This window comes from Salmo salar, chromosome 05 (genome assembly GCF_965601325.2).
Source record: "Salmo salar chromosome 05, fSalSal1, whole genome shotgun sequence".
Classification (NCBI taxonomy): domain Eukaryota; kingdom Metazoa; phylum Chordata; class Actinopteri; order Salmoniformes; family Salmonidae; genus Salmo; species Salmo salar.
In genome coordinates this window covers 23,952,665-23,980,473 of record NC_138295.1, presented here as the reverse complement: position 1 = coordinate 23,980,473, position 27,809 = coordinate 23,952,665, and the positions used below count along the sequence as shown (strand labels likewise).

Here is a 27,809-nt window from a genome sequence, read left to right as displayed (position 1 = left end):
CTTCACCTGTGGAGGCGGACTTCTGTCAAAACTGAAGAAACACATCACTTCATGATTCAAACCAATGCTGTCTGGCTGACCAATAGGCACAATAAGAAAATATTTTTCCAAATCAAATTATTTCTCTCTCTCTCACTATGGAATCATCTGCTCTTAAAGGTCCAATGCAGACATTTTTATATCAATATCAAATAATTTATGTGTAGCAATTAAGTACCTTCCTGTGATTGTTTTCAATCACTTAGAAAATAGAAATTTCTTAATTAAGCAATTTTGCTAGGGCTGTCTGGGTGTGGTCTGAGTGGGGAAGGGAAAACTGAAAACTACACTGAACCAAAATATAAACGCAACATGCAACAATTTCAAATATTTTACTGAGTTACAGTTCATATAAGGAAATCAGTCAATTGAAATAAATGAATTAGGACCTAATCCATGAATACCTTAAAAACAAAGTAGGGGAGTGGATCAGAAAACCAGTCAGTATCCGGTGTGACCACCATTTGTCTCATGCAGCGCCTCATCTCTTCTGCATAGCGTTGATCAGGCAGTTGATCGTGGCCTGTGGAATGTAGTCCCACTCCCCTTCAATGGCTGTGCGAAGTTGCTGGATACTGGTGGGAACTGGAACAAGCTATCGCACATGTCGTTTCAGAGCATCTCAAACATGCTCAATGGGTGACATGTCTGGTGAGTATGCTGGCCATGGAAGAACTGGAACATATTCAGTTTCCAGGAATTGTGTACAGATCCTTGCGACATGGGGCTGTGCATGATCAAATTGCCATCAATAAAATGAAATTGTGTTCGTTGTCCACCATGAGGCACTCTGTTCAGAACATTGACATCAGCAAACCACTCGCCCACACGACACCATACACAATGTCTGCCATCTTCCTGGTACAGTTGAAACTGGGATTCATCCGTGAAGAGCACACTTCTCCAGTGTGCCAGTGGCTATCGAAGGTGAGCATTTGCCAACTGAAGTCGGTTACGACGCAGAACTTCAGTCAGGTCAAGACACTGGTGAGGATGACAAGCATGCAGATGATCTTCCCTGAGACTGTTTCTGACAGTTTGTGCAGAAATTATTTTGTTGTGCAAACCCACAGTTTCAGCAGTCCGGGTGGCTGGTCTCAGACGATCCCGCAGCTGAAGAAGCCGGTGGTGGAGGTCCTGGGCTGGCGTGGTTATACGGTCTGCATTTGTGAGGCCGGATGGAGGTACTGACAAATTCTCTAATGGTGGTAGAGAAATGAAAATGTTATGTCGACCAGGCAACAGCTCTGGTGGACATTCCTGCAGTCAGCATGTCAATTGCATGCTCCCTCAAAACTTGCGACATCTGTGGCAAAACTGCACATTTTAGAGTGGCCTTTTAGTCTCCCCAGCACAAGCTGCACCTGTGTAATGATCATACTGTTTAATCCGCTACTTGATATGCCACATCTGTTAGGTGGATGGATTATCTTGGAAAAGGAGAAATGCTCAATAACAGGGATGTACCGTAATTTCCGGACTATAAGCCGCAACTTTTTTCCCACACTTTGAACCTCGCGGCTTAAACAATGACGCGGCTAATATATGGATTTTTCCCACTTTCACATTTAAAAAAAAAAAAAAACATTCTGTGACGTGCTCAGTTTTTTGGCGGCATGAAGCTTTCATTAGACCAATGAAATTGCCGAACGGGTTAAGGTCAAACAACTTTTTTGTTTACTGTTTAGATTAAATCGAGCGCTCTCAAACTTCCCATCATTCTGATTACGGAAGTCATTTTGTCACTCTCATCATGGCAAAGACACGGAGAAATGCATATGATGCAGCTTTCAAGTTGAAGGCGATTGATCTGGCTGTTGGAAAAGGAAATAGAGCTGCTGCACGGGAGCTTGGTCTTAATGAGTCGATGATAAGACGTTGGAAACAGCAGCGTGAGGAATTGACTCAGTGCAAAAAGATAACTAAAGCTTACTGCTAATTTTAAATTTTTTGTTACAAGCCGTGTTTCGTTAAAGCCTATTTATTTTTGTTACAAGCCGTGTTTCGTTAAAGCCTATTTATTTAAGTTACAAGCCGTGTTTCGTTAAAGCCTATTTATTTTTGTTACAAGCCGTGTTTCGTTAAAGCCTGTGTAAAGTTCATTTGTTTCAATGTACCGGTAGGCACCTGCGGCTTATAGACATGTGCGGCTTATTTATGTTCAAAATAATATATATTTTTTAAATTCAGTGGGTGCGGCTTATATTAAGGTGCGCTCAATAGTCCGGAAATTACGGTAAACAAATTTGTGTGCAACATTTGAAAGAAATAGGCTTTTTGTGCGTATGGAAGGTACATTTCTGGCATCTTATTTTAGCTCTTCAAACATGGGACCAACATGTTGTGTTTATATTTTTGTTCAGTGTAGCTGTTATTGGCAGAGAGGATTGGATTCTCTCTTTCGTATCAGTAAATTAACTAATTTACCACCTGTTGATGTCACCAGGCAGGCCAAAACTCCATCCCACCAAAACAGGCTGAAATTTCAGGCAGTCTTTTCAAACAGCTCTTACACTAAAAGGCTATTATCATAATTTTCACAATTTCATAGTATTATTCCAACCTCAGTGTAGAAATAAAATATATATATAAAACACAGGGAAATCACATTTTTGACTGTATTGGGCCTTTAAATGGCTAGTTTTCTTGGTTTTACCCTAAAACGTCCATGGATAATAAGGTTATCGTGTTGTATATCACGTTTGACCTATAATTAAAATACAGGGTCTACGGAAAGCACTGTGAGGTAAACAGCTTTATATCCCATATAGCCTTCTCCTTGGTGTTATGTATGTGTTGTCCACTGGCGTTTGCCATAATGAATTGAGTCAACCAATGGCTTATCAGTCTCACCCAATTGAACTAACAAGCATGTACAAGAATTGATTGTCCCTGAATGGACTTGAATGAGTTGATACACGTTGACAGTTTGAGCCGTACACTAATCCATCTATATCCATAATGAAGGCTGGTTCTGGTCCACTTCAACAATAGCTGCCTCGCTGCGTCAGTCGAGCACATAATTAGCGGGAATTCGATTAAATAACCAAATAGGAAACTAACAAAGTAAATACGCCTCTGGGGATTCTCCACCAAATACTTGAGAATGAAATGAACTTATTGACAGGCAGTCAGACAAACAAGTCTATTCCCAGACACAATGAGGTGGCAAATGCTTACGTGCCAGATTGCCTAGGGAGACTAACTTTCATACGTGTCAGATAAATAACTTAATTCCAAGGTGGGAACACTGTAGCATGTTTACTCTTGAGGTAATTACGCCATTTGAGCTGTAAATACACCACTTCTGCACCACAAATGGCAGCCATGTTCTCTTATTCTCAACGCCAATCCACAATGGCAGATAGACAATAATGCCTAGTGCATTAAAGCCACCGTTCTGTCCTGTCATCCACACCATGCCTCCCATCCGGCCTGTTAACCTTTCCTGGTGGTCATCTCGGAACGCATACAAATCCCTTGTGCTCTATTAAAGTCCTTCTCCCACTGGCCACTGAAACTGCTGCCAGATACCATGCATATTGAATCTGCCGGGGCCCTCTTCCTGAACAGAAGAATATTCCCGATTTTTACAACACAAATCAAATCAAAGTTTACTTGTCACGTGCGCCGAATACAACAGGTGTAGACCTTATAGTGAAATGCTTACTTACAGGCTCTAACCAACAGTGCAAAAAAGGTATTAGGTGAACAATAGGTAAGTAAAGAAATAACAACAACAGTAAAAAAGACAGTGAAAAATAACAGTAGCGAAGCTATATACAGGCACCGGTTAGTCGGGCTGATTGAGGTAGTACGTACATGTAGATATGGCTAAAGTGACTATGCATAGATGATGAACAGAGAGTTGCAGTAACGTAAAAGAGGGGTTGGCGGGTGGTGGGTGGGACACAATGCAGATAGCCCGGTTAGCCAATGTGCGGGGGCACTGGTTGGTCGGGCCAATTGAGGTAGTATGTATGAATGTATAGTTAAAGTGACTATGCATATGTGATAAACAGAGAGTTGCAGCAGCATAAAAAGAGGGGTTGGGGGAGGCACACAATGCAAATAGTCCAGGTAGCCATTTGATTACCTGTTCAGGAGTCTTATGCCTTGAGGGTAAAAACTGTTGAGAAGCCTTTTTGACCTAGACTTGGCACTCTGGTACAGCTTGCCATGCGGTAGTAGAGAGAACAGTCTATGACTGGGGTGGCTGGGGTCTTTGACAATTTTTAGGGCCTTCCTCTGACACCACCTGGTGCAGAGGTCCTGGATGGCAGGCAGCTTAGCCCCAGTGATGTACTGGGCCGTACACACTACCCTCTGTAGGGCATTGCGGTTGGGGACCGAGCAATTGCCTTACCAGGCAGTAATGCAACCAGTCAGGATGCTCTCGATGTTGCAGCTGTAGAACCTTTTGAGGATCTGAGGACCCATGTCAAATCTTTTTAGTTTCCTGAGGGGGAATAGGCTTTATCGTGCCCTCTTCACCACTTTCTTGGTGTGTTGGACCATTCTAGTTTGTTGGTGATAAAACATAAGATATTACAGTTTTTGATGTCCCGTTCGGTAGGATATTCGTGATAGTACCTCATCTAATTTATTGTCCAATGATTGCAAGTTGGCGAGTAATATTGACGGTAACGGCAGCTTTCCCACTCGCCTTCTGCAAATCCTTACAAGGCATCCTGCTCTGTGTCCTCTGTACCTGCGTCTCTTCCTCTTGCCAACAACTGGGATGTTGGCCTTGTCAGGTGTTCGGAGAATGTCCTGTGTGTCCTGCTTGTTGAAGAATAATTTTTTTGTCTAATCCGAGGTGAGTGATCGCTATCTTGATATCCAGAAGCTCTTTTTTGCCGTAAGATACAGCTGCAGAAACATTTTGTACAAAATAAGTTACAAATAAGGGGGAAAAAAACACAATTGGTTGGGCGATCATAAAACTGCTGCCATTACTTCCGGCGCCATTTTAATGGATTAAGAGGGGCTCTCTGGCCACAAGGGATTAAGAGGGGCTCTCTGGCCATTAGGAAGTTTTATTCCATCGGATGCAACAGACCTAATTAAAGTATCTTAACCTTGTTGGGCGTAATCTCTTGCGTCACTCTATAAAACATGGGCGTGTCTAAATCAAGCTGTAAAATGCCTCGAAGCCTCCTGGTTTAAGCTCTAGCTCTCAAAAGAAGCATTTAAAAACAAGTCGGATAACTCTGGATCAATGTTATAATGCCGAGACAAAGCAAATACCATTGGCCAATTACAATTTGATTTAACCAGATTTATATCGCTCAAAAGGAATTCTGTTCGATTAGCGAGGATACTGGTGGGGGAGAAGGTGAACAAAATACTTTGATGAAAACACAAGCAAATGACATCATAGTTGTAATCAACAGCTTTCTTAATTGAAATGGAGCCAAGGAAGACACAGCTATAAAATGTGGGCTTGTCGAGAGATTTCTATTGGTTACTAACAAAACACAATGCAGGGGGGTCAAAACAAGAAGATGAGGAAATGAAACATGGCAGTAAATTGGTAAAGGTGACATAACACCTAGAATGATTGCAGGTGTGGAGTAAATTCCATGTTTGTCGAAAATCTTTTGTGATTTCCTGTGAGAGCGTCCAATTTCAAGAGGCACATATTTCCGGGGAGGAATATACCTTGTTTGTTGAATATATAGCTCTGAAAGGTCCAATAACAGCATGTTGAGCGATTCAAAACAAGCAAGTATGACCTTAGCAGAAAACAACAAGTTTTAATTACTCTCTGACTTTGCAGTATGTTGTACATCCATCTCTCACATCAGACTATAAGCTACTGTTAATGCCTCAGGAGTGTCTGTGTAGAATTATGGTTCGACCAGTGATACAGTGTCCATATAAGGACAGTGTCAACCATTATTTAAAGAGGATGGACTGGCTTACCTTTGCTAGCACTCTCCACGTGCTGCAGCTCTTCAGGGAACCTCAGGATCTCCGGGTACTTCTCTTCACACTTCTCAGCCAGGAAGTGGAGCAGCGTTGTGTTTTGGTCGGCCGACTTAGTGTCTCGAAGCTGAGAGAGAGGTGAAGTCATGGGTGAGTCACGGCATTAGTTGTTCTTACCATTTAGCAAAAGCCCAAAGCGACTGACAACAGAGAGTGCATACATTTTAGTATAGATGACCTCCAACCCACGACCCTGGCATTTCTAGCACCATGCTCTTACCAACTGAGCCACGCAGGGACAGAATGTTCTTTGAATGTTAGAAAAGGCCACAACAATAAAGGATCTGCATGAAACAACCAACCATACAGGGAGCTGTTGGGGAGGAGGGCATGTGTAAACGTTCAGCTCTCTTTCATTCAGTCTTTCAGGAACCGCCTTTAGCCTTCTTTGCTTTTACCATATGACAGTGGCAGATAAAGACGCATTATATAGTTCAGTTTGTTAGTGGTCACATACATGTCTAGTGATATGATGGGCTGAGAGGCATTCTGATAAATATGCATAAAGGAATATACGCCCATGCATTGAGTAGACAACAATAAAAACACACGTCAGTGAAACATACATATCAAACAGAAATGGATAAAAAAATACAAAGCTTTGAGAAAGGAAAAGTGAATGTGCTAGACTAGACTAATACAATTGGAGAGAAAAAGGCCAGTACAGTGGCTGCTAGGAGCATATTCTCCATTGTGGTGCCTTAGAGACAACTGCACAAGCCTTTCAGAGATCCTACATGACCTTTCAATGAGGCGTTTGGGCTGGAGAGCAGGGGCAAGCCACATCCCTTTCCTCCCCTCTCCCTCTCTTAAAACCCTGTGCAATTTTAGAGCAATTGGCTCACTGATGCATTCATCCCTACAAGCATTTCCTTGCTCGGTTCCCCCTCTCTACCAGAGTACATTTAATTTTCCCCTCACTCTTCTTTGGGGGCAGACTGAATGACTTTGGAAAATGCATTTCTGTCAAAAAAGGAGAGCTATACCACCTTCTCCAGTAAATCACATTGGCTGTATTAAGTGTGGGTCGGCACTTCAAAATAAAGAATGTCAAACATGTCAGACGGACTACGCTGCTGTTTACCTAGATTTCAGTTCATTTGTCCATTCACACATAGGATGACAAGAGAAATTGGTCAATAAAGCTGCAACTATATGTAAATAAAATGTTGTTTCTACAGTTATTTCTGTGTAGTTACATTAGGGTAACTTAAGTAAAGCTTTTAAGGCAAATTACTTACGGTAAAGTGTTACAGAATCTTACAACTATTGGATCAAACCACAGTATTTACCCATGAATATAATATATGTGTACTTTAAATATAAATATTTCAGCAGGACTGGGGAGGGGGAGTTGGGGGATTACCCACTGAGTAACATCTGTCGGGCTGCATCTCAGCAGCATTGAATCATACATCCACATGTCAGCTCAGTACTGCAAGGTGTTTTAGCAACCCCTTAATAAATAGCTGTGTCAATAAAAATCACTAGGACTTTGGCGCTGGAAAACAGGTTATTTATTCACCCTTTTTACTTATTTACTCAAGTTAATTCAAAGGCAACTTTCACTTTAATTACATCTATTCATTACATTGGACCTGTGTGTCAACCTCCCTCAAACATATATCATTCTTACACCACCTTTTCTGTCCCGAAGATGTAAAAAAACGTAGATAACCTTTTCACGAATCTCGAGCACAAAGACTTTGAAAAGGAATTGAAAAGAGATAATGTAGTGGTATAGTACGGCTCTAAATGAATGAAACCCGACAGAGGTAGTCGACCAGACTGCAATCCCTAACTCTTCCTTCTTTTTTCTGTTCCCTCCCTCCCTCCCTCACAGAGATTGGAGGGAGAGGACAGAGGCTGGTGGGCTGCATTAGGCAGGGGCACCGGTGCTGGCTGACCCCCCTCGCCCTCACCGGCTCAAACAGATTGTTTTCTGTCAAGACTTGACTTCAGGATGGCTGGTTTGAGGGGGGAGAAGAGAGAGAGGGAAATAAAAATAAAAACACAACAAGATGGCTTTCTATTATTAACCTCACAGAGCCATGCCAAACTCTCAAGATTCACGCAGACCTCCCTGAGAACAAATGTCTTGTAAGGTTACATTATCTTGATGTGTGGGGGAGCCAGCAGTTGACTAAGACAACAGGAAACCACATGATCATATCAGAGAGAAGAAATCCATTCATATTCCAATGTATATTTTCCATTCTGCTTTGTCTTAAGAATGATCAAGAATACTCTTACTGTAGACTTATCATTGACAATGTACTTTTTTAAATCCTCAATCACAACAGAATGCATTATGGTGTCCATTTTAGGACAATAAACAGCAGCAGATGTGGAATAGGGCTGTTGGAAGACTAACCAAAGTCATTGGCAACATTCCCACCCCCTGCCCCTATCAGGAGAAGATTTCAAAGGGAGGGTGAGCAGACTTGATTACACATAATACAATTGACCACTCTCTAGGACATAGACAATTACATGATTACAACAGACCAAGCATGTGGTTCAGTTCGCATGCTGACGCGTCAGGCTGTGATGAAAGGGCACACATTGTCACTGATAGTTTAATGGTAATGAGTGTTAATGCAACAGGACATTATGCTTCTGCTCCAATAGCCATAGGATTATCATGATGAGCATCACCATCAGCACCTTTCCCATGGTCACATATCTGGCCATATCGCCATATAAAGCAGCAATTTAACCACACCAGCCTCAATTAAACACCTGCTAAGAATGCAAGGCACTTGTTATCCAGGAACTTCCTGTTGAAGCACACCATCACTCTCTTCTCTATTTTACACCATCCCTCCCTTCTCTGTCACCATCCATCTCTGCTCTCTGTCACCATCCCTCTCTTCTCTCTTTCACACCATCCCTCTCTTCTCTCCATTACCGTCCCTCTATCACCATCCCTCTATCGTTTCTGCCATCATCCCTCTCTTCTCTCCGTCACCATCATTCTCTTCTCTGTCACCATCCCTCTATCCTCTCTGTCACCATCCCTCTCTTCTCTCTGTCACCATCCCTCTATCCTCTCTGTCACCATCCCTCTATCCTCTCTGTCACCATCCCTCTATCCTCTCTGTCACCATCCCTCTATCCTCTCTGTCACCATCCCTCTATCCTCTCTGTCACCATCCCTCTATCCTCTCTGTCACCATCACTCTCTTCTCTCCGTCACCATCCCTCTATGCTCTCTGTCACCATCCCTCTATCCTCTCTGTCACCATCCCTCTATCCTCTCTGTCACCATCCCTCTATCCTCTCTGTCACCATCCCTCTATCCTATCCGTCACCATCCCTCTATCCTCTCTGTCACCATCCCTCTCTTATCTCCGTCACCATCCCTCTATCCTCTCTGTCACCATCCCTCTATCCTCTCTGTCACCATCCCTCTATCCTCTCTGTCACTATCCCTCTATCCTCTCTGTCACCATCCCTCTATCCTCTCTGTCACCATCCCTCTATCCTCTCTGTCACCATGCCTCTCTTCTCTTTGTCACCATCCCTCTATCCTCTCTGTCACCATCCCTCTATCCTCTCCGTCACCATCCCTCTATCCTCTCTGTCACCATCCCTCTATCCTCTCTGTCACCATCCCTCTATCCTCTCTGTCACCATCCCTCTATCCTCTCTGTCACCATCCCTCTATCCTCTCCGTCACCATCCCTCTATCCTATCCGTCACCATCCCTCTATCCTCTCTGTCACCATCCCTCTATCCTATCCGTCACCATCCCTCTATCCTATCTGTCACAATCCCTCTTTTCTCTCCGTCACCATCCCTCTATCCTCTCTGTCACTATCCCTCTATCCTCCGTCACCATCCCTCTATCCTCCGTCACCATCCCTCTATCCTCTCTGTCACAATCCCTCTATCCTCTCTGTCACTATCCCTCTATCCTCCGTCACCATCCCTCTATCCTCCGTCACCATCCCTCTATCCTCTCTGTCACCATCCCTCTATCCTCTCTGTCGCCATCCCTCTATCCTATCCGTCGCCATCACTCCAGCCTCTCTGTCACCATCCCTCTATCCTATCCGTCACCATCCCTCTATCCTATCCGTCACCATCCCTCTCTTCTCTCTGTCACCATCACTCTCTTCTCTCCGTCACCATCCCTCTATCCTCTCTGTCACCATCCCTCTCTTCTCTCCGTCACCATCCCTCTATCCTCTCTGTCACCATCACTCTCTTCTCTCCGTCACCATCCCTCTATCCTCTCTGTCACCATCCCTCTATCCTCTCTGTCACCATCCCTCTATCCTCTCTGTCACCATCCCTCTATCCTCTCTGTCACCATCCCTCTCTTCTCTCCGTCACCATCCCTCTATCCTCTCTGTCACCATCCCTCTATCCTCTCTGTCACCATCCCTCTCTTCTCTCCGTCACCATCCCTCTATCCTCTCTGTCACCATCACTCTCTTCTCTCCGTCACCATCCCTCTATCCTCTCTGTCACCATCCCTCTATCCTCTCTGTCACCATCCCTCTATCCTCTCTGTCGCCATCACTCTCTTCTCTCCGTCACCATCCCTCTATCCTCTCTGTCACCATCCCTCTATCCTCTCTGTCGCCACCCCTCTATCCTCTCCGTCGCCACCCCTCCATCCTCTCCGTCGCCACCCCTCCATCCTCTCCGTCGCCACCCCTCCATCCTCTCCGTCGCCACCCCTCCATCCTCTCCGTCGCCACCCCTCCATCCTCTCCGTCGCCACCCCTCCATCCTCTCCGTCGCCACCCCTCCATCCTCTCCGTCGCCACCCCTCCATCCTCTCCGTCGCCACCCTTCTATCCTCTTCGTCGCCACCCTTCTATCCTCTCTGTCACCACCCCTCTATCCTCTCTGCCCTCTATCCTCTCTGTCGCCACCCTTCTATCCTCTCTGTCGCCACCCCTCTATCCTGTCTGTCACCACCCCTCTATCCTCTCTGCCCTCTATCCTCTCTGTTGCCACCCTTCTATCCTCTCTGTCGCCACCCCTCTATCCTCTCTGTCACCACCCCTCTATCCTCTCTGTCACCACCCCTCTATCCTCTCTGTCACCACCCCTCTATCCTCTCTGCCCTCTATCCTCTCTGTCACCACCCCTCTATCCTCTCTGCCCTCTATCCTCTCTGTCGCCACCCCTCTATCCTCTGTCGCCACCCTTCTATCCTCTCTGTCGCCACCCCTTTATCCTCTGTCGCCACCCTTCTATCCTCTCTGTCGCCACCCCTCTATCCTCTGTCGCCACCCCTCTATCCTCTGTCGCCACCCCTCTATCCTCTGTCGCCACCCCTCTATCCTCTGTCACAATCCCTCTTTTCTCTCCGTCACCATCCCTCTATCCTCCGTCACCATCCCTCTATCCTCTCTGTCACCATCCCTCTATCCTCTCTGTCACCATCCCTCTATCCTCTCTGTCACCATCCCTCTATCCTCTCTGTCACTATCCCTCTATCCTCTCTGTCACCACCCCTCTATCCTCTCTGCCCTCTATCCTCTCTGTCGCCACCCCTCTATCCTCTGTCGCCACCCTTCTATCCTCTCTGTCGCCACCCCTTTATCCTCTGTCGCCACCCTTCTATCCTCTCTGTCGCCACCCCTCTATCCTCTGTCGCCACCCCTCTATCCTCTGTCGCCATCCCTCTCTCCTCTCCGTCGCCATCCCTCTATCCTCTCCGTCACCATCCCTCTCTTCTCTCCGTCGCCACCCCTCTATCCTCTCCGTCGCCACCCCTCTATCCTCTCTGCCCTCTATCCTCTCTGCCCTCTATCCTCTCTGCCCTCTATCCTCTCTGCCCTCTATCCTCTCTGCCCTCTATCCTCTCTGTTGCCACCCCTCTATCCTCTCTGTCGCCACCCCTCTATCCTCTCTGCCCTCTATCTATCCTCTCTGCCCTCTATCCTCTCTGCCCTCCATCCTCTCTGCCCTCCATCCTCTCCGTCGCCACCCCTCCATCCTCTCCATCGCCACCCCTCCATCCTCTCCGTCGCCACCCCTCCATCCTCTCCGTCGCCACCCCTCTATCCTCTCCGTCGCCAGCCCTCCATCCTCTCCGTCGCCACCCCTCTATCCTCTCCGTCGCCACCCCTCTATCCTCTCCGTCGCCACCCCTCCATCCTCTCCGTCGCCACCCCTCTATCCTCTCCGTCGCCACCCCTCTATCCTCTCCGTCGCCACCCCTCTATCCTCTCCGTCGCCACCCCTCCATCCTCTCCGTCGCCACCCCTCCATCCTCTCCGTCGCCACCCCTATCGCCACCCTTCTATCCTCTTCGTCGCCACCCTTCTATCCTCTCTGTCACCACCCCTCTATCCTCTCTGCCCTCTATCCTCTCTGTCGCCACCCCTCTATCCTCTGTCGCCACCCTTCTATCCTCTCTGTCGCCACCCCTCTATCCTCTCTGTCACCACCCCTCTATCCTCTCTGCCCTCTATCCTCTCTGTCGCCACCCCTCCATCCTCTCCGTCGCCACCCCTCCATCCTCTCCGTCGCCACCCCTCCATCCTCTCCGTCGCCACCCCTCCATCCTCTCCGTCGCCACCCCTCCATCCTCTCCGTCGCCACCCCTCCATCCTCTCCGTCGCCACCCTTCTATCCTCTTCGTCGCCACCCTTCTATCCTCTCTGTCACCACCCCTCTATCCTCTCTGCCCTCTATCCTCTCTGTCGCCACCCTTCTATCCTCTCTGTCGCCACCCCTCTATCCTGTCTGTCACCACCCCTCTATCCTCTCTGCCCTCTATCCTCTCTGTCGCCACCCTTCTATCCTCTCTGTCGCCACCCCTCTATCCTCTCTGTCACCACCCCTCTATCCTCTCTGTCACCACCCCTCTATCCTCTCTGCCCTCTATCCTCTCTGTCACCACCCCTCTATCCTCTCTGCCCTCTATCCTCTCTGTCGCCACCCCTCTATCCTCTGTCGCCACCCTTCTATCCTCTCTGTCGCCACCCCTTTATCCTCTGTCGCCACCCTTCTATCCTCTCTGTCACCACCCCTCTATCCTGTCTGTCACCACCCCTCTATCCTCTCTGCCCTCTATCCTCTCTGTCGCCACCCTTCTATCCTCTCTGTCGCCACCCCTCTATCCTCTCTGTCACCACCCCTCTATCCTCTCTGTCACCACCCCTCTATCCTCTCTGCCCTCTATCCTCTCCGTCGCCACCCCTCCATCCTCTCCGTCGCCACCCCTCCATCCTCTCCGTCGCCACCCCTCCATCCTCTCCGTCGCCACCCCTCCATCCTCTCCGTCGCCACCCCTCCATCCTCTCCGTCGCCACCCTTCTATCCTCTTCGTCGCCACCCTTCTATCCTCTCTGTCACCACCCCTCTATCCTCTCTGCCCTCTATCCTCTCTGTCGCCACCCTTCTATCCTCTCTGTCGCCACCCCTCTATCCTCTCTGTCACCACCCCTCTATCCTCTCTGTCACCACCCCTCTATCCTCTCTGCCCTCTATCCTCTCTGTCACCACCCCTCTATCCTCTCTGCCCTCTATCCTCTCTGTCGCCACCCCTCTATCCTCTGTCGCCACCCTTCTATCCTCTCTGTCGCCACCCCTTTATCCTCTGTCGCCACCCTTCTATCCTCTCTGTCACCACCCCTCTATCCTCTCTGTCACCACCCCTCTATCCTCTCTGCCCTCTATCCTCTCTGTCACCACCCCTCTATCCTCTCTGCCCTCTATCCTCTCTGTCACCACCCCTCTATCCTCTCTGCCCTCTATCCTCTCCGTCACCATCCCTCTCTTCTCTCCGTCGCCATCCCTCTATCCTCTCCGTCGCCATCCCTCTATCCTCTCTGTCGCCATCCCTCTCTCCTCTCTGTCGCCATCCCTCTCTCCTCTCCGTCGCCATCCCTCTATCCTCTCCGTCACCATCCCTCTCTTCTCTCCGTCGCCACCCCTCTATCCTCTCCGTCGCCACCCCTCTATCCTCTCTGCCCTCTATCCTCTCTGCCCTCTATCCTCTCTGCCCTCTATCCTCTCTGCCCTCTATCCTCTCTGCCCTCTATCCTCTCTGCCCTCTATCCTCTCTGCCCTCTATCCTCTCTGTTGCCACCCCTCTATCCTCTCTGTCGCCACCCCTCTATCCTCTCTGCCCTCTATCTATCCTCTCTGCCCCATCCTCTCTGCCCTCCATCCTCTCTGCCCTCCATCCTCTCCGTCGCCACCCCTCCATCCTCTCCATCGCCACCCCTCCATCCTCTCCGTCGCCACCCCTCCATCCTCTCCGTCGCCACCCCTCTATCCTCTCCGTCGCCAGCCCTCCATCCTCTCCGTCGCCACCCCTCTATCCTCTCCGTCGCCACCCCTCTATCCTCTCCGTCGCCACCCCTCCATCCTCTCCGTCGCCACCCCTCTATCCTCTCCGTCGCCACCCCTCTATCCTCTCCGTCGCCACCCCTCTATCCTCTCCGTCGCCACCCCTCCATCCTCTCCGTCGCCACCCCTCCATCCTCTCCGTCGCCACCCCTATCGCCACCCTTCTATCCTCTTCGTCGCCACCCTTCTATCCTCTCTGTCACCACCCCTCTATCCTCTCTGCCCTCTATCCTCTCTGTCGCCACCCCTCTATCCTCTGTCGCCACCCTTCTATCCTCTCTGTCGCCACCCCTCTATCCTCTCTGTCACCACCCCTCTATCCTCTCTGCCCTCTATCCTCTCTGTCGCCACCCCTCCATCCTCTCCGTCGCCACCCCTCCATCCTCTCCGTCGCCACCCCTCCATCCTCTCCGTCGCCACCCCTCCATCCTCTCCGTCGCCACCCCTCCATCCTCTCCGTCGCCACCCCTCCATCCTCTCCGTCGCCACCCTTCTATCCTCTTCGTCGCCACCCTTCTATCCTCTCTGTCACCACCCCTCTATCCTCTCTGCCCTCTATCCTCTCTGTCGCCACCCTTCTATCCTCTCTGTCGCCACCCCTCTATCCTGTCTGTCACCACCCCTCTATCCTCTCTGCCCTCTATCCTCTCTGTCGCCACCCTTCTATCCTCTCTGTCGCCACCCCTCTATCCTCTCTGTCACCACCCCTCTATCCTCTCTGTCACCACCCCTCTATCCTCTCTGCCCTCTATCCTCTCTGTCACCACCCCTCTATCCTCTCTGCCCTCTATCCTCTCTGTCGCCACCCCTCTATCCTCTGTCGCCACCCTTCTATCCTCTCTGTCGCCACCCCTTTATCCTCTGTCGCCACCCTTCTATCCTCTCTGTCACCACCCCTCTATCCTCTCTGCCCTCTATCCTCTCTGTCACCACCCCTCTATCCTCTCTGCCCTCTATCCTCTCTGTCACCACCCCTCTATCCTCTCTGCCCTCTATCCTCTCCGTCACCATCCCTCTCTTCTCTCCGTCGCCATCCCTCTATCCTCTCCGTCGCCATCCCTCTATCCTCTCTGTCGCCATCCCTCTCTCCTCTCTGTCGCCATCCCTCTCTCCTCTCCGTCGCCATCCCTCTATCCTCTCCGTCACCATCCCTCTCTTCTCTCCGTCGCCACCCCTCTATCCTCTCCGTCGCCACCCCTCTATCCTCTCTGCCCTCTATCCTCTCTGCCCTCTATCCTCTCTGCCCTCTATCCTCTCTGCCCTCTATCCTCTCTGCCCTCTATCCTCTCTGTTGCCACCCCTCTATCCTCTCTGTCGCCACCCCTCTATCCTCTCTGCCCTCTATCTATCCTCTCTGCCCTCTATCCTCTCTGCCCTCCATCCTCTCTGCCCTCCATCCTCTCCGTCGCCACCCCTCCATCCTCTCCATCGCCACCCCTCCATCCTCTCCGTCGCCACCCCTCCATCCTCTCCGTCGCCACCCCTCTATCCTCTCCGTCGCCAGCCCTCCATCCTCTCCGTCGCCACCCCTCTATCCTCTCCGTCGCCACCCCTCTATCCTCTCCGTCGCCACCCCTCCATCCTCTCCGTCGCCACCCCTCTATCCTCTCCGTCGCCACCCCTCTATCCTCTCCGTCGCCACCCCTCTATCCTCTCCGTCGCCACCCCTCCATCCTCTCCGTCGCCACCCCTCCATCCTCTCCGTCGCCACCCCTATCGCCACCCTTCTATCCTCTTCGTCGCCACCCTTCTATCCTCTCTGTCACCACCCCTCTATCCTCTCTGCCCTCTATCCTCTCTGTCGCCACCCCTCTATCCTCTGTCGCCACCCTTCTATCCTCTCTGTCGCCACCCCTCTATCCTCTCTGTCACCACCCCTCTATCCTCTCTGCCCTCTATCCTCTCTGTCGCCACCCTTCTATCCTCTCTGTCGCCACCCCTCTATCCTCTCTGTCACCACCCCTCTATCCTCTCTGCCCTCTATCCTCTCTGTCGCCACCCTTCTATCCTCTCTGTCGCCACCCCTCTATCCTCTCTGTCACCACCCCTCTATCCTCTCTGTCACCACCCCTCTATCCTCTCTGCCCTCTATCCTCTGTCACCACCCCTCTATCCTCTCTGCCCTCTATCCTCTGTCGCCACCCCTCTATCCTCTGTCGCCACCCTTCTATCCTCTCTGTCGCCACCCCTTTATCCTCTGTCGCCACCCTTCTATCCTCTCTGTCGCCACCCCTCTATCCTCTGTCGCCATCCCTCTATCCTCTCTGTCGCCACCCCTCTCATCTCTACAGTTATCTTCTCTTGACTTCTCTGGTTTTTCCAATCTGTTGATAGGTTGATAGCAGTCGGTCCCCTCATCTCAGTCCTACTTTGTGCAGCCACCAATGCCGTCCTAGCTCTTACAATCAAGGATTACTTGGAAAGATATGCATGGTGAGGGGAATCATCTATCATGGTGCTATGCAAACAATGGCCCCCGTATTAAGATAATCACCTATTCAAAGGGCTCTGAGTGATCAATAAAGTATTTATCCTGGATAAGGCCTTTGTATCCTTTTCAAGGTGGAGGGGGCCTCCGCGGGATTATACTGCAATTGTTCTCAGGTAAGAATTAATTGCGACGAAAGCCCAAACTCGAAAAGCTGGGTGGGGGTGGATTGATTTATCCATGATGAAAGAATAATTCAGCAATTGCTCTACTGCGGTTTTTATCTATTTATCAAAGAGAGGAGCTTGCATGGAACACTGGGGGAAAAGCATCCTATCTCCAAACATGTATTAATTTGAAATGGCACTGTGTTCCAGCATCCATTAAATAAATCACTCCCAGTACCTCCCAGAGAGATTGGCTATGAAGGCAAACATACAGAGGGACATGTCTCAACTGCAATCTCGCCAATGACAAAGCCTTTTTCAAACTCACAGAAAGAATCTCAAGCCATTGGCAAGAAATGCAACAATAATCAAATCATAAATATTAGATGGTTTCCTCCCGAATTATCCTTTCATCAAAGCCCGCTGGCTCCTTCGATACCTGGGCTCAATGCTTTGGACAAAATGGCAGGGAGGTCTTTCGTTATATTCCTTGATACAGTGCCTTCAGAAAGTATTCAAACCCCTTGACTTTTTCCACATTTTGTTGTGTTACAGCCTGAATTTAAAATTGATTATACTCAGATTTTTTGGTCACTGGCCTAGACACAATACCCCATAATGTCAAAGTAGATTTTTTTTTAATGAATTAACTAAAAGCTCAAATGTCTTTAGTCAATACATATTTAACTTCTGTGTTATGGCAAGCCTAAATATGTTCAGGAGTAAAAATGTGCTTAACAGGTCACAGAATAAGTTGCATGGACTCACTCTGTGTGCAATAATAGTGTTTAACATGATTTTTGAATGATTACCTCATCTCTGTACCCCACATCTCTGAAAGGTCTCTTCAGTCGAGCAGTGAACTTCAAATACAGATTCAACTACAAAGACTATGGAAGTTTACCAAGGGCCCCTATTAGTAGATATTCAAAGCAGACATTGAATATCCCTTTGAGCATGGTAAAGTTATTAACTACACTATGGATGGTGTAACAATACACCCAGTCACTACACAAATACATGTGTCATTCCTAACTCAGTTGCCGGAGAGGAAGGAAACCACTCAGCGATTTCACCATTGTGACTTTAATAAAACAGTTACAGAGTTTAATTGCAGTTACTCCACAATACTAACCTACTTGGCAGAGTGAATAGAAGGAAGCCTGTACAGAATAAAAACACTCCAAAACATGCATCCTGTTTGCAACAAGGCACTAAAGTAATACTGCATAAAATGTGGCAAATCAATCAACTTTTTGTCATGAATGCCAAGTGTTATGTTTGGGGCAAATCCAATACAACACACTACTGAGTACCGCTCTCCATATTTTCAAGTATAGTGGTGGCTGCATCATGTTAAAGGTACTGTATGCTTGTAATCGTTAAGGGCTGGGTAGTTTTTCAGGATAAAAAATAAACAGAATGGAGCTAAGCACAGGAAAAATTCTAGAGGAAAACTTGGTTCAGTCTGCTTTCCAACAGACACTGGGAGATTCATTCATCTTTCAGCAGGACAATAACCTACAACACAACGCCAAATCTACAACGGAGTTGCTTACCAAGAAGACAGTGAATGTTCTTGAGTGGCGGAGTTACAGGTATGACTTAAATATACTTGAAAATCTATGTCAAGGCCTGAAAACGGTTGTCTCGCAATGATCAACAACCAATATGACAAAGCTTGAATAATTCTGAAAATAATCCAGGTGTGGAAAGCTCTTTCAGACTTAACCAGAAAGACTGGGGTATGACTACTTAAGTAAATTTGATATTTCTGTACTTTATTTTCAATAACTTAGCAAAAAATATATTTTTTATGGTTTCACTTTGTCATTATGGGGTATTGTGTGAAGATCAACTTAATCCATTTTGAATTCAGGCTGTAACAACAAAATGTGGAATAAGTCAAGTCGAGGGGTATGAATACGTTCTGAAGGCACTGTACACAAAGAGGAGGGTTTGAACGGCAGCAGTGTGTGTGTGTACATGTCGCGTGTGTGTATGTGTGCATATTCGTGCACGTGTGTACTTGCACGCATGTGTATGTTGACTGTTCATAACGGATTGTGACACACTTTCCTGATCACAGGGAACTCTCGGTTTTCTTTCACATGAATCATCATGTTTTCTTTTCACATAGACCACATCTTCACTTTCCTGAGTCAATAGGAGTAGGAATTTAGCCCCTCAGTGAATAATCTTTGGCTGAAAATCAACTACTGCCTCTTTCTCCGAACGCTTAAAGGGATCATCTGGGATAGGTACTCCTATTTTTTGACTTTCCAATAAATTATATAGTGTACACTGAGTACAAAACTATAAGAACACCTTCCTAATATTGAGTTGCACTCAGAACAGCCTGAATTCATCGAGGCATGGACTCTACAGGGTGTAGAAAGCATTCCACAGGGATGCTGGCTCATGTTGACTCCAATGCTTCCCACAGTTGTGTCAAGTTGGCTGGATGTCCTCTGGGTGGTGGACCATTCTTGATACAAACCGGTGCACCTACAACCATACCCAATCTTTTGTCTTGCCCATTCACCCTCTGAATGGCACACCAGGTGAATCAAAGTGTCTCAATTGTCTCAAGGAATAAAAATACTACTTTAACCTGTCTCTTCACCTTCATCTACACTGATTGAAGTGGATTTAACAAGTGTCATCAATAAGGAATCATAACTTCCACTTTGATTCACCTGGTCAGTCTATGTCACGTGTCATACACATTCCACAGAGGGCCGAGTGGCTGCGCTTTTCGCTGCATCCTTGTACTTGATTGATGAATGAAGGTCACTCATTAGTAAGGAACTCCCCTCACCTGGTTGTCTAGGTCTTAATTGAAAGGAAAAACCAAAAACCCGCAGACACTAGGCCCTCTGTAGAAGGAGTGTGACACCCCTGGTCTATGTCATGGAAAGAGCAGGTGATCTCAATGTTATGTACACTCATTTAATAGCCAATGACTGAAGCGAGCAGTCGCACTACTCTTCGCTCCACAGGTAATATTACACTTCACTACATTACAACGGCTTGATTTGTTTGATCTGAGCAATTCTTCTTAGCTAGCTACATAGCCGTCTTTGTATCAAAGAGAATTGTGTGGTTTTAGAGTAATTGAGTAATTATCGAGGCTAGCTATCTTCGTCCTCCTAACGTAGTCAACACTCCTAGCTGCTAGCTAGCTAGTCATCACTGCTAGCTAGCCAACTTCTACCGACTAGCAGCACTGTAGAAACTATTACATTACAATGTAACGACTTGATTAGTGTGGTGTTAGTGTTAGTTAGCCAGCTACATAGTTGTCTTTGCTGTCTCTGTATCTAAGATAGTTGTGTAGTTTGAGTAATTATCGAGGTGAGCTAGCCAGCCGCGACGCGGCGCCAGACTTAGTCAACACACCTAGTCATCATTAACCCACTGCTAGCTAGCCAACCATTACCGACTAGCAGCGCTGTAGATACTAATACTTTACAACGGAACGATTTGACTAGTGTAGTGTTAGCTAGCTAGCTACTTAGTTGTCTTTGTCATAGCTTGATAATTGTGTAGTTTAGTAATTACCGAGGTTAGCTAGCCAGCCATCGAGGTCAGCTAGCCAGCTATTTCCGTCCCCCGCGACGCCATTTTTCCTAACCCAGCCAACTATTACCGACGAGCAGCATTGTAGAAACTAAATACATACAAGGAAGTCTTGATTAGTGTTATGTTAGCTAGCTAGCTACAAAGTTGCTTTGTATCATGACAAGGTGTAGTACTGAAACTATCGAGGTTACCTAGCCAGCTACACGTTCAAAGTCAACAACGCAGCCACTGCTAGCTAGCCTACTCCACCAGCCAGCAGTACTGTATCATTTTAGTCAATAAGATTTTTGCAACGTAAGCTTAACTTTCTGAACATTCGAGACGTGTGGTCCACTTGTCAGTCCAATCTCCTTTGCATTAGTGTAGCCTCTTCTGTAGCTTGTCTACTATGTGTCTGTCTATCCCTGTTCTCTCCCCTCTGCACAGGCCATACAAACGCTCCACACCGCGTGGCCGCTGCCACTCTAACCTGGTGGTCCCAGCGCGCACGACCCACGTGGAGTTCCAGGTCGCCGGCAGCCTCTGGAGCTGCCGGTCTGCGGCCAACAAGGCTGAGTTCATCTCAGCCTATGCTACCCTCCAGTCCCTAGACTTCCTGGCGCTGACCGAAACATGGATTACCACAGATAACACTGCTACTCCTACTGCTCTCTCCTCGTCTGACTACGTGTTCTCGCATACCCCTAGAGCATCGAGCCAGCGGGGTGGTGGCACTGGAATCCTCATCTCTCCCAAGTGGACATTCTCTCTTTCTCCCCTGACCCATCTGTCTATCTCCTCATTTGAATTCCATGCTGTCACAGTTACCAGCCCTTTCAAGCTTAACATCCTTATCATTTATCGCCCTCCAGGTTCCCTTGGAGAGTTCATCAATGAGCTTGACGCCTTGATAAGTTCCTTTCCTGAGGATGGCTCACCTCTCACAGTTCTGGGTGACTTTAACCTCCCCACGTCTACCTTCGACTCATTCCTATCTGCCTCCTTCTTTCCACTCCTCTCCTCTTTCGACCTCACCCTCTCACCTTCCCCCCCTACTCACAAGGCAGGCAATACGCTTGACCTCATCTTTACTAGATGCTGTTCTTCCACTAATCTCATTGCAACTCCCCTCCAAGTCTCCGACCACTACCTTGTATCCTTTTCCCTCTCGCTCTCATCCAACACTTCTCACTCTGCCCCTACTCGGATGGTATTGCGCCGTCCCAACCTTCGCTCTCTCTCTCCCGCTACTCTCTCCTCTTCCATCCTATCATCTCTTCCCTCTGCTCAAACCTTCTCCAACCTATCTCCTGATTCTGCCTCCTCAACCCTCCTCTCCTCCCTCTCTGCATCCTTTGATTTCCTCTGTCCCCTATCCTCCAGGCCGGCTCGGTCCTCCCCTCCTGCTCCGTGGCTCGACGACTCACTGCGAGCTCACAGAACAGGGCTCCGGGCAGCCGAGCGGAAATGGAGGAAAACTCGCCTCCCTGCGGACCTGGCATCCTTTCACCCCCTCCTCTCTACATTTTCCTCTTCTGTCTCTGCTGCTAAAGCCACTTTCTACCACTCTAAACTCCAAGCATCTGCCTCTAACCCTAGGAAGCTCTTTGCTACCTTCTCCTCCCTCCTGAATCCTCCTCCCCCTCCCCCCCCCCTCCTCCCTCTCTGCGGATGACTTCGTCAACCATTTTGAAAAGAAGGTTGACGACATCCGATCCTCGTTTGCTAAGTCAAACGACACCGCTGGTCCTGCTCACACTGCCCTACCCTGTGCTTTGACCTCTTTCTCCCCTCTCTCTCCAGATGAAATCTCGCGTCTTGTGACGGCCGGCCGCCCAACAACCTGCCCACTTGACCCTATCCCCTCCTCTCTTCTCCAGACCATTTCCGGAGACCTTCTCCCCTACCTCACCTCGCTCATCAACTCATCCTTGACCGCTGGCTACGTCCCTTCCGTCTTCAAGAGAGCGAGAGTTGCACCCCTTCTGAAAAAAACCTACACTCGATCCCTCCGATGTCAACAACTACAGACCAGTATCCCTTCTTTCCTTTCTCTCCAAAACTCTTGAACGTGCCGTCCTTGGCCAGCTCTCTTGCTATCTCTCTCAAAATGACCTTCTTGATCCTAATCAGTCAGGTTTCAAGACTGGGCATTCAACTGAGACTGCTCTTCTCTGTGTCACGGAGGCTCTCCGCACTGCTAAAGCTAACTCTCTCTCCTCTGCTCTCATCCTTCTAGACCTATCTGCTGCCTTTGATACTGTGAACCATCAGATCCTCCTCTCCACCCTCTCCGAGCTGGGCATTTCCGGCGCGGCCCACGCTTGGATTGCGTCCTACCTGACAGGTCGCTCCTACCAGGTGGCGTGGCGAGAATCTGTCTCCGCACCACGTGCTCTCACCACTGGTGTCCCCCAGGGCTCTGTTCTAGGCCCACTCCTATTCTCGCTATACACCAAGTCACTTGGCTCTGTTATATCCTCACATGGTCTCTCATATCATTGCTATGCAGATGACACACAATTAATCTTCTCCTTTCCCCCTTCTGACAACCAGGTGGCGAATCGCATCTCTGCATGTCTGGCAGACATATCAGTGTGGATGACGGATCACCACCTCAAGCTGAACCTCGGCAAGACGGAGCTGCTCTTCCTCCCGGGGAAGGACTGCCCGTTCCATGATCTCGCCATCACGGTTGACAACTCCCTTGTGTCCTCCTCCCAGAGTGCTAAGAGCCTCGGCGTGACCCTGGACAACACCCTGTCGTTCTCCACTAACATCAAGGCGGTGACCCGATCCTGTAGGTTCATGCTCTACAACATTCGCAGAGTACGACCCTGCCTCACACAGGAAGCGGCGCAGGTCCTAATCCAGGCACTTGTCATCTCCCGTCTGGATTACTGCAACTCGTTGTTGGCTGGGCTCCCTGCCTGTGCCATTAAACCCCTCCAACTCATCCAGAACGCCGCAGCCCGTCTGGTGTTCAACCTTCCCAAGTTCTCTCACGTCACCCCGCTCCTCCGCTCTCTCCACTGGCTTCCAGTCGAAGCTCGCATCCGCTACAAGACCATGGTGCTTGCCTACGGAGCTGTGAGGGGAACGGCACCTCCGTACCTTCAGGCTCTGATCAGGCCCTACCACTCAAACAAGGGCACTGCGTTCATCCACCTCTGGCCTGCTCGCCTCCCTACCTCTGAGGAAGCACAGTTCCCGCTCAGCCCAGTCAAAACTGTTCGCTGCTCTGGCACCCCAATGGTGGAACAAGTTCCCTCACGACGCCAGGACAGCGGAGTCAATCACCACCTTCCGGAGACACCTGAAACCCCACCTCTTTAAGGAATACCTAGGATAGGATAAAGTAATCCTTCTAACCCCCCCCCCTTAAAAGATTTAGATGCACTATTGTAAAGTGGTTGTTCCACTGGATATTATAAGGTGAATGCACCAATTTGTAAGTCGCTCTGTATAAGAGCGTCTGCTAAATGACTTAAATGTAAATGTAAATATAAAACATATAAATGCCTCATGAACATAGTTCCACTGTGGTTCCCATCACAACCCAACCCTTGATTTACTCAACTTTTTGTAATGTCTACAAAATAAGTGTTGGGATACCCCATGTGTTGTTGTTTGAATCCCAGATTGCCCCTACAATAAGGAAGGCATCAGAAACGCTCCAGTGTAGATAGCAAAACAAGGCCAGCCGCTTGGCACTGGGGGAATGTAGCAGCACCCGAAACCTGATGGTTCTCTCTTTATTTAAACAGAACTAAGTTCTGCTGTACCACACACTCAGCCACTAGGTTGTTTACCATTCACTGCTCTCTCTCTCACACACACACACACACACACACACACACACACACACACACACACACACACACACACACACACGAGTGAGCAACAGTACATTTTAAAGATAATACATTTGAAAGACTTTCACCATTTCCATAAAGATGCTAGGTCTGCTCTGACGACCTCAGCAGGTTTAGTGCTTTCCACAGCTATCACCACCACAACAACTGAGGGCTTTGCACCAGCTAGGTCTTTGAACAGCAAATAATGCCTCTTACGTCTAGTACCCTCAAACATTTTGACGCAAGTAAATACAAAATAAAATGTTTCCTTAACACCCTGAACAGTACATTCTGAAAGTGAAAGAACATTGTCAGCAAACACTTGCCAAGTCTCAAGTTTCAGTCATCATGAACACTCCAGCAGACCTATTGTCTCAGCAAGAGATATCTAGTTTAATTCAGAATTGTACAAATATGAACCCCTTTAGGTAACATTATATTACATTGGGTTACATTATATAACATTCATTATGAGAACATATAGTGGTGGACAGAAGAGGTACAGCGTACATGTTGATTGACCTTGTTTCCATTGCATTGATAAAATGGGTTTCCATGGCCGAGCAGCCACACAGAAGCCTAAGATCACCATGCGCGATGCCAAGCGTCGGCTGGAGCGGTGTAAAGGTCATTGGACTCTGGAGCAGTGGAAAAGCTTCACCATCTGGCAGTCCGACGAACGAATCTGGGTTTGGTGGATGCCAGGAAAACACTACCTGCCCGAATGCATAGTGCCCACTATAAAGCTTGGTGGAGGAGGAAAAATGGTCTGGGGCTGTTTTTCATGGTTCGGGGTGGGCTCCTTATTTTCAATGAAGGGAAATCGTAACGCTATACAGCACACAATGACATTCTAGACGTTTATGAGCTTCCAACAGTGTGGCAACAGTTTGGGGAAGGCCCTTTCCTGTTTTAGCATGACAATGTCCCCGTGCACAAAGTGAGGTCCATACAGAAATGGTTTGTCGAGATCGATGTGGAAGAACTTGACTGAGCCCTGACCTCAACCCAATCGAACACCTTTGGGATTAATTGGAATGCTCAATAGAAAGAGTCAACATTACAGGGCTATGGCATTAGGTCCTGGAGAGCCTAAATAATTCAGATTTTTGTTTCTGGTAGTTAATTGCACTCATCTGGTGTCCCAGGTCTAAATCTGTCCTTGATTTAAAAAAAAATTATTGAACCTTTACTTAACTGGGCAAGTCAGTTGAGAACAAATTCTTATTTACAATGATGGCCTACCGGGGAACAGTGGGTTAACTGCCTTGTTCAGGGGCAGAACAACAGATTTTTACCTTGTCAGCTCGGGGATTCGATCTTGCAACCTTTCGGTTACTGGCCCAACGCTCTAACCACTAGTCTATCTGCCGTCCCAAATTACAGGCGAAAAATGTAAACCAGAAGAGTAACTGCCTCGAGGGACATATTTGAATAGCTTGGACAGCATATTATGTCCATCCAGCCCCTTATACATTCCTAAAGCTGCCATCTCAACACACCCACAAACACTGTTTATATAGGCCCGGTTGTTGCTTATTGTTCCATATGCATCTGCCGAATAATTACAATATATTTCCCCCTCTCATCATCACCAGCAACCTCTCTTCAGAAATTAATTCTGGAATCGTGTTAGTTATTTATAGGCCAGGTCATTAAAGTATATTAATATATGTGGACTGGCTGGTGCGACTGCTCGGCGCAGGCGGTGCCGCAACATAAAAGAGCTGTTTGGTACATTGAAAAGCACAAGAGAGCCCTAATAACTGACAACATTCCTGCTGATGCTGAAATATTTAAGTGGCAGTTATTATGCCCTACCTGTCTCTCTGCATCTCTAATGGCCATAGAAGTTATTATGCCCTACCTGTCTCTCTGCATCTCTAATGGCCATAGAAGTTATTATGCCCTACCTGTCTCTCTGCATCTCTAATGGCCATAGAAGTTATTATGCCCTACCTGTCTCTCTGCATCTCTAATGGCCATAGAAGTTATTATGCCCTACCTGTCTCTCTGCATCTCTAATGGCCATAGAAGTTATTATGCCCTAACTGTCTCTCTGCATGTCTAATGGTCATAGAAGTTATTATAGCTGACTTGGTTTCTAATGGTCATAGACGTTATTATAGCTCTCTGGGTTTCTAATGGTCATAGACGTTATTATAGCTCTCTGGTTTCCTAATGATCATAGACGTTATTATAGCTGACTTGGTTTCTAATGGTCATAGAAGTTATTATAGCTCTCTGGTTTCCTAATGATCATATAAGTTATTATAGCTCTCTGGTTTCCTAATGATCATATAAGTTATTATAGCTTTCTGGGTTTCTAATGGTCATAGAAGTGAAGGAGAAAAAACAAAAGTGACACACTGAGCTAGAGGTAATTTGACATCTTATAGGTCATTCTACATGGATGTAGGGAATGAAAATACTAGCGCTACATTAGTGAAATGATGTACTTCAACCTATTTCTGTCACTGTAATGACTGCCACCAAATCTAGAGCGTGTTGATTCTGATTCTTCTCTGGCTGGTCCACAGGTGTCCCTCATACAAACAAGATGCCCTGGGTTGGCAGAGTGGGTGGTAATTAGCTTAGCAGATGCCTATTGTCCAATGATAAATCATGCTGTCAATATATATTAGTGTACAAGCATAGGGCCTGGGCACACAGCGGTGTTTAAGAATGACATGCAGTCCACACACTGGGGCATGTTACAGGGGAAGCATGTAGTCCTATATTAAAACACAGCTGTGTATAAAATGGAGCAAAGAGCTGCGGCCCCCTGCTGAACTGTGGACACACCAGTCTTTACAAAATAAAACAAGGAGAATGCTGGCACAGTCCCATGTATAAGGAGTCTGGAGAGAAATACTGTGCCAGCCAAGTGTGTGTGTGTTTACATGTTTTCCTACCTTGTGTGTGCGTGTGCCAATATCTCCACTTCAGTGCATAAGAAACTTGTTCCATATTGATTACCCACTGTGACTGCCATGCTGCTGGAACTGCATGTTGTGAGAGCTAATTAGCACTACCCACCTCTGCACCCCCATTCCAACAATATTCTTGCCATATAAACACCGCAGTCAGCCGTGCCTACACACACACTCACAAATGTGAGCACAAACACACACTTTCATTAGATGAGGACCAATCATCTGCTCACATAGGGTAAAAATCACAATTTAATTTAATACATTTTAATTTGTTTTTTTGTTACACCCCAAACTGTCATTACCACATGCAAACGTGCATCTATGCTCTTCTCATCTGCTAGCTCAGATCAGCAGTATGCCAGTGGAACAAGACAAGAATCAGAGAGTAGTACATTTCATACAAAATGTTCAAGGTCTGGGCCCAGTGAATTATACAATACAACAGCACTCTACATAATCAAACATCAGCCTCAGCAAATAACACAGTGAATTAACACAGTCT

At 47.8% G+C, this 27,809-nt stretch overlaps 1 protein-coding gene across 5 annotated transcripts in view; it reads right to left on the bottom strand.

Annotated features, from left to right (window-relative positions):
* The window catches only part of diaph2 (diaphanous-related formin 2), a 754,395-nt gene that overhangs the window by 250,230 nt on the left and 476,356 nt on the right, over positions 1-27,809 (bottom strand). For all 5 annotated transcript variants that reach the window (XM_082975098.1, XM_082975097.1, XM_082975100.1 and 2 more), the window contains one exon: positions 5,968-6,097. In XM_082975098.1, the coding sequence (XP_082831224.1) occupies positions 5,968-6,097 (130 nt within the window). The remainder of the gene's footprint in view (positions 1-5,967; positions 6,098-27,809) is intronic.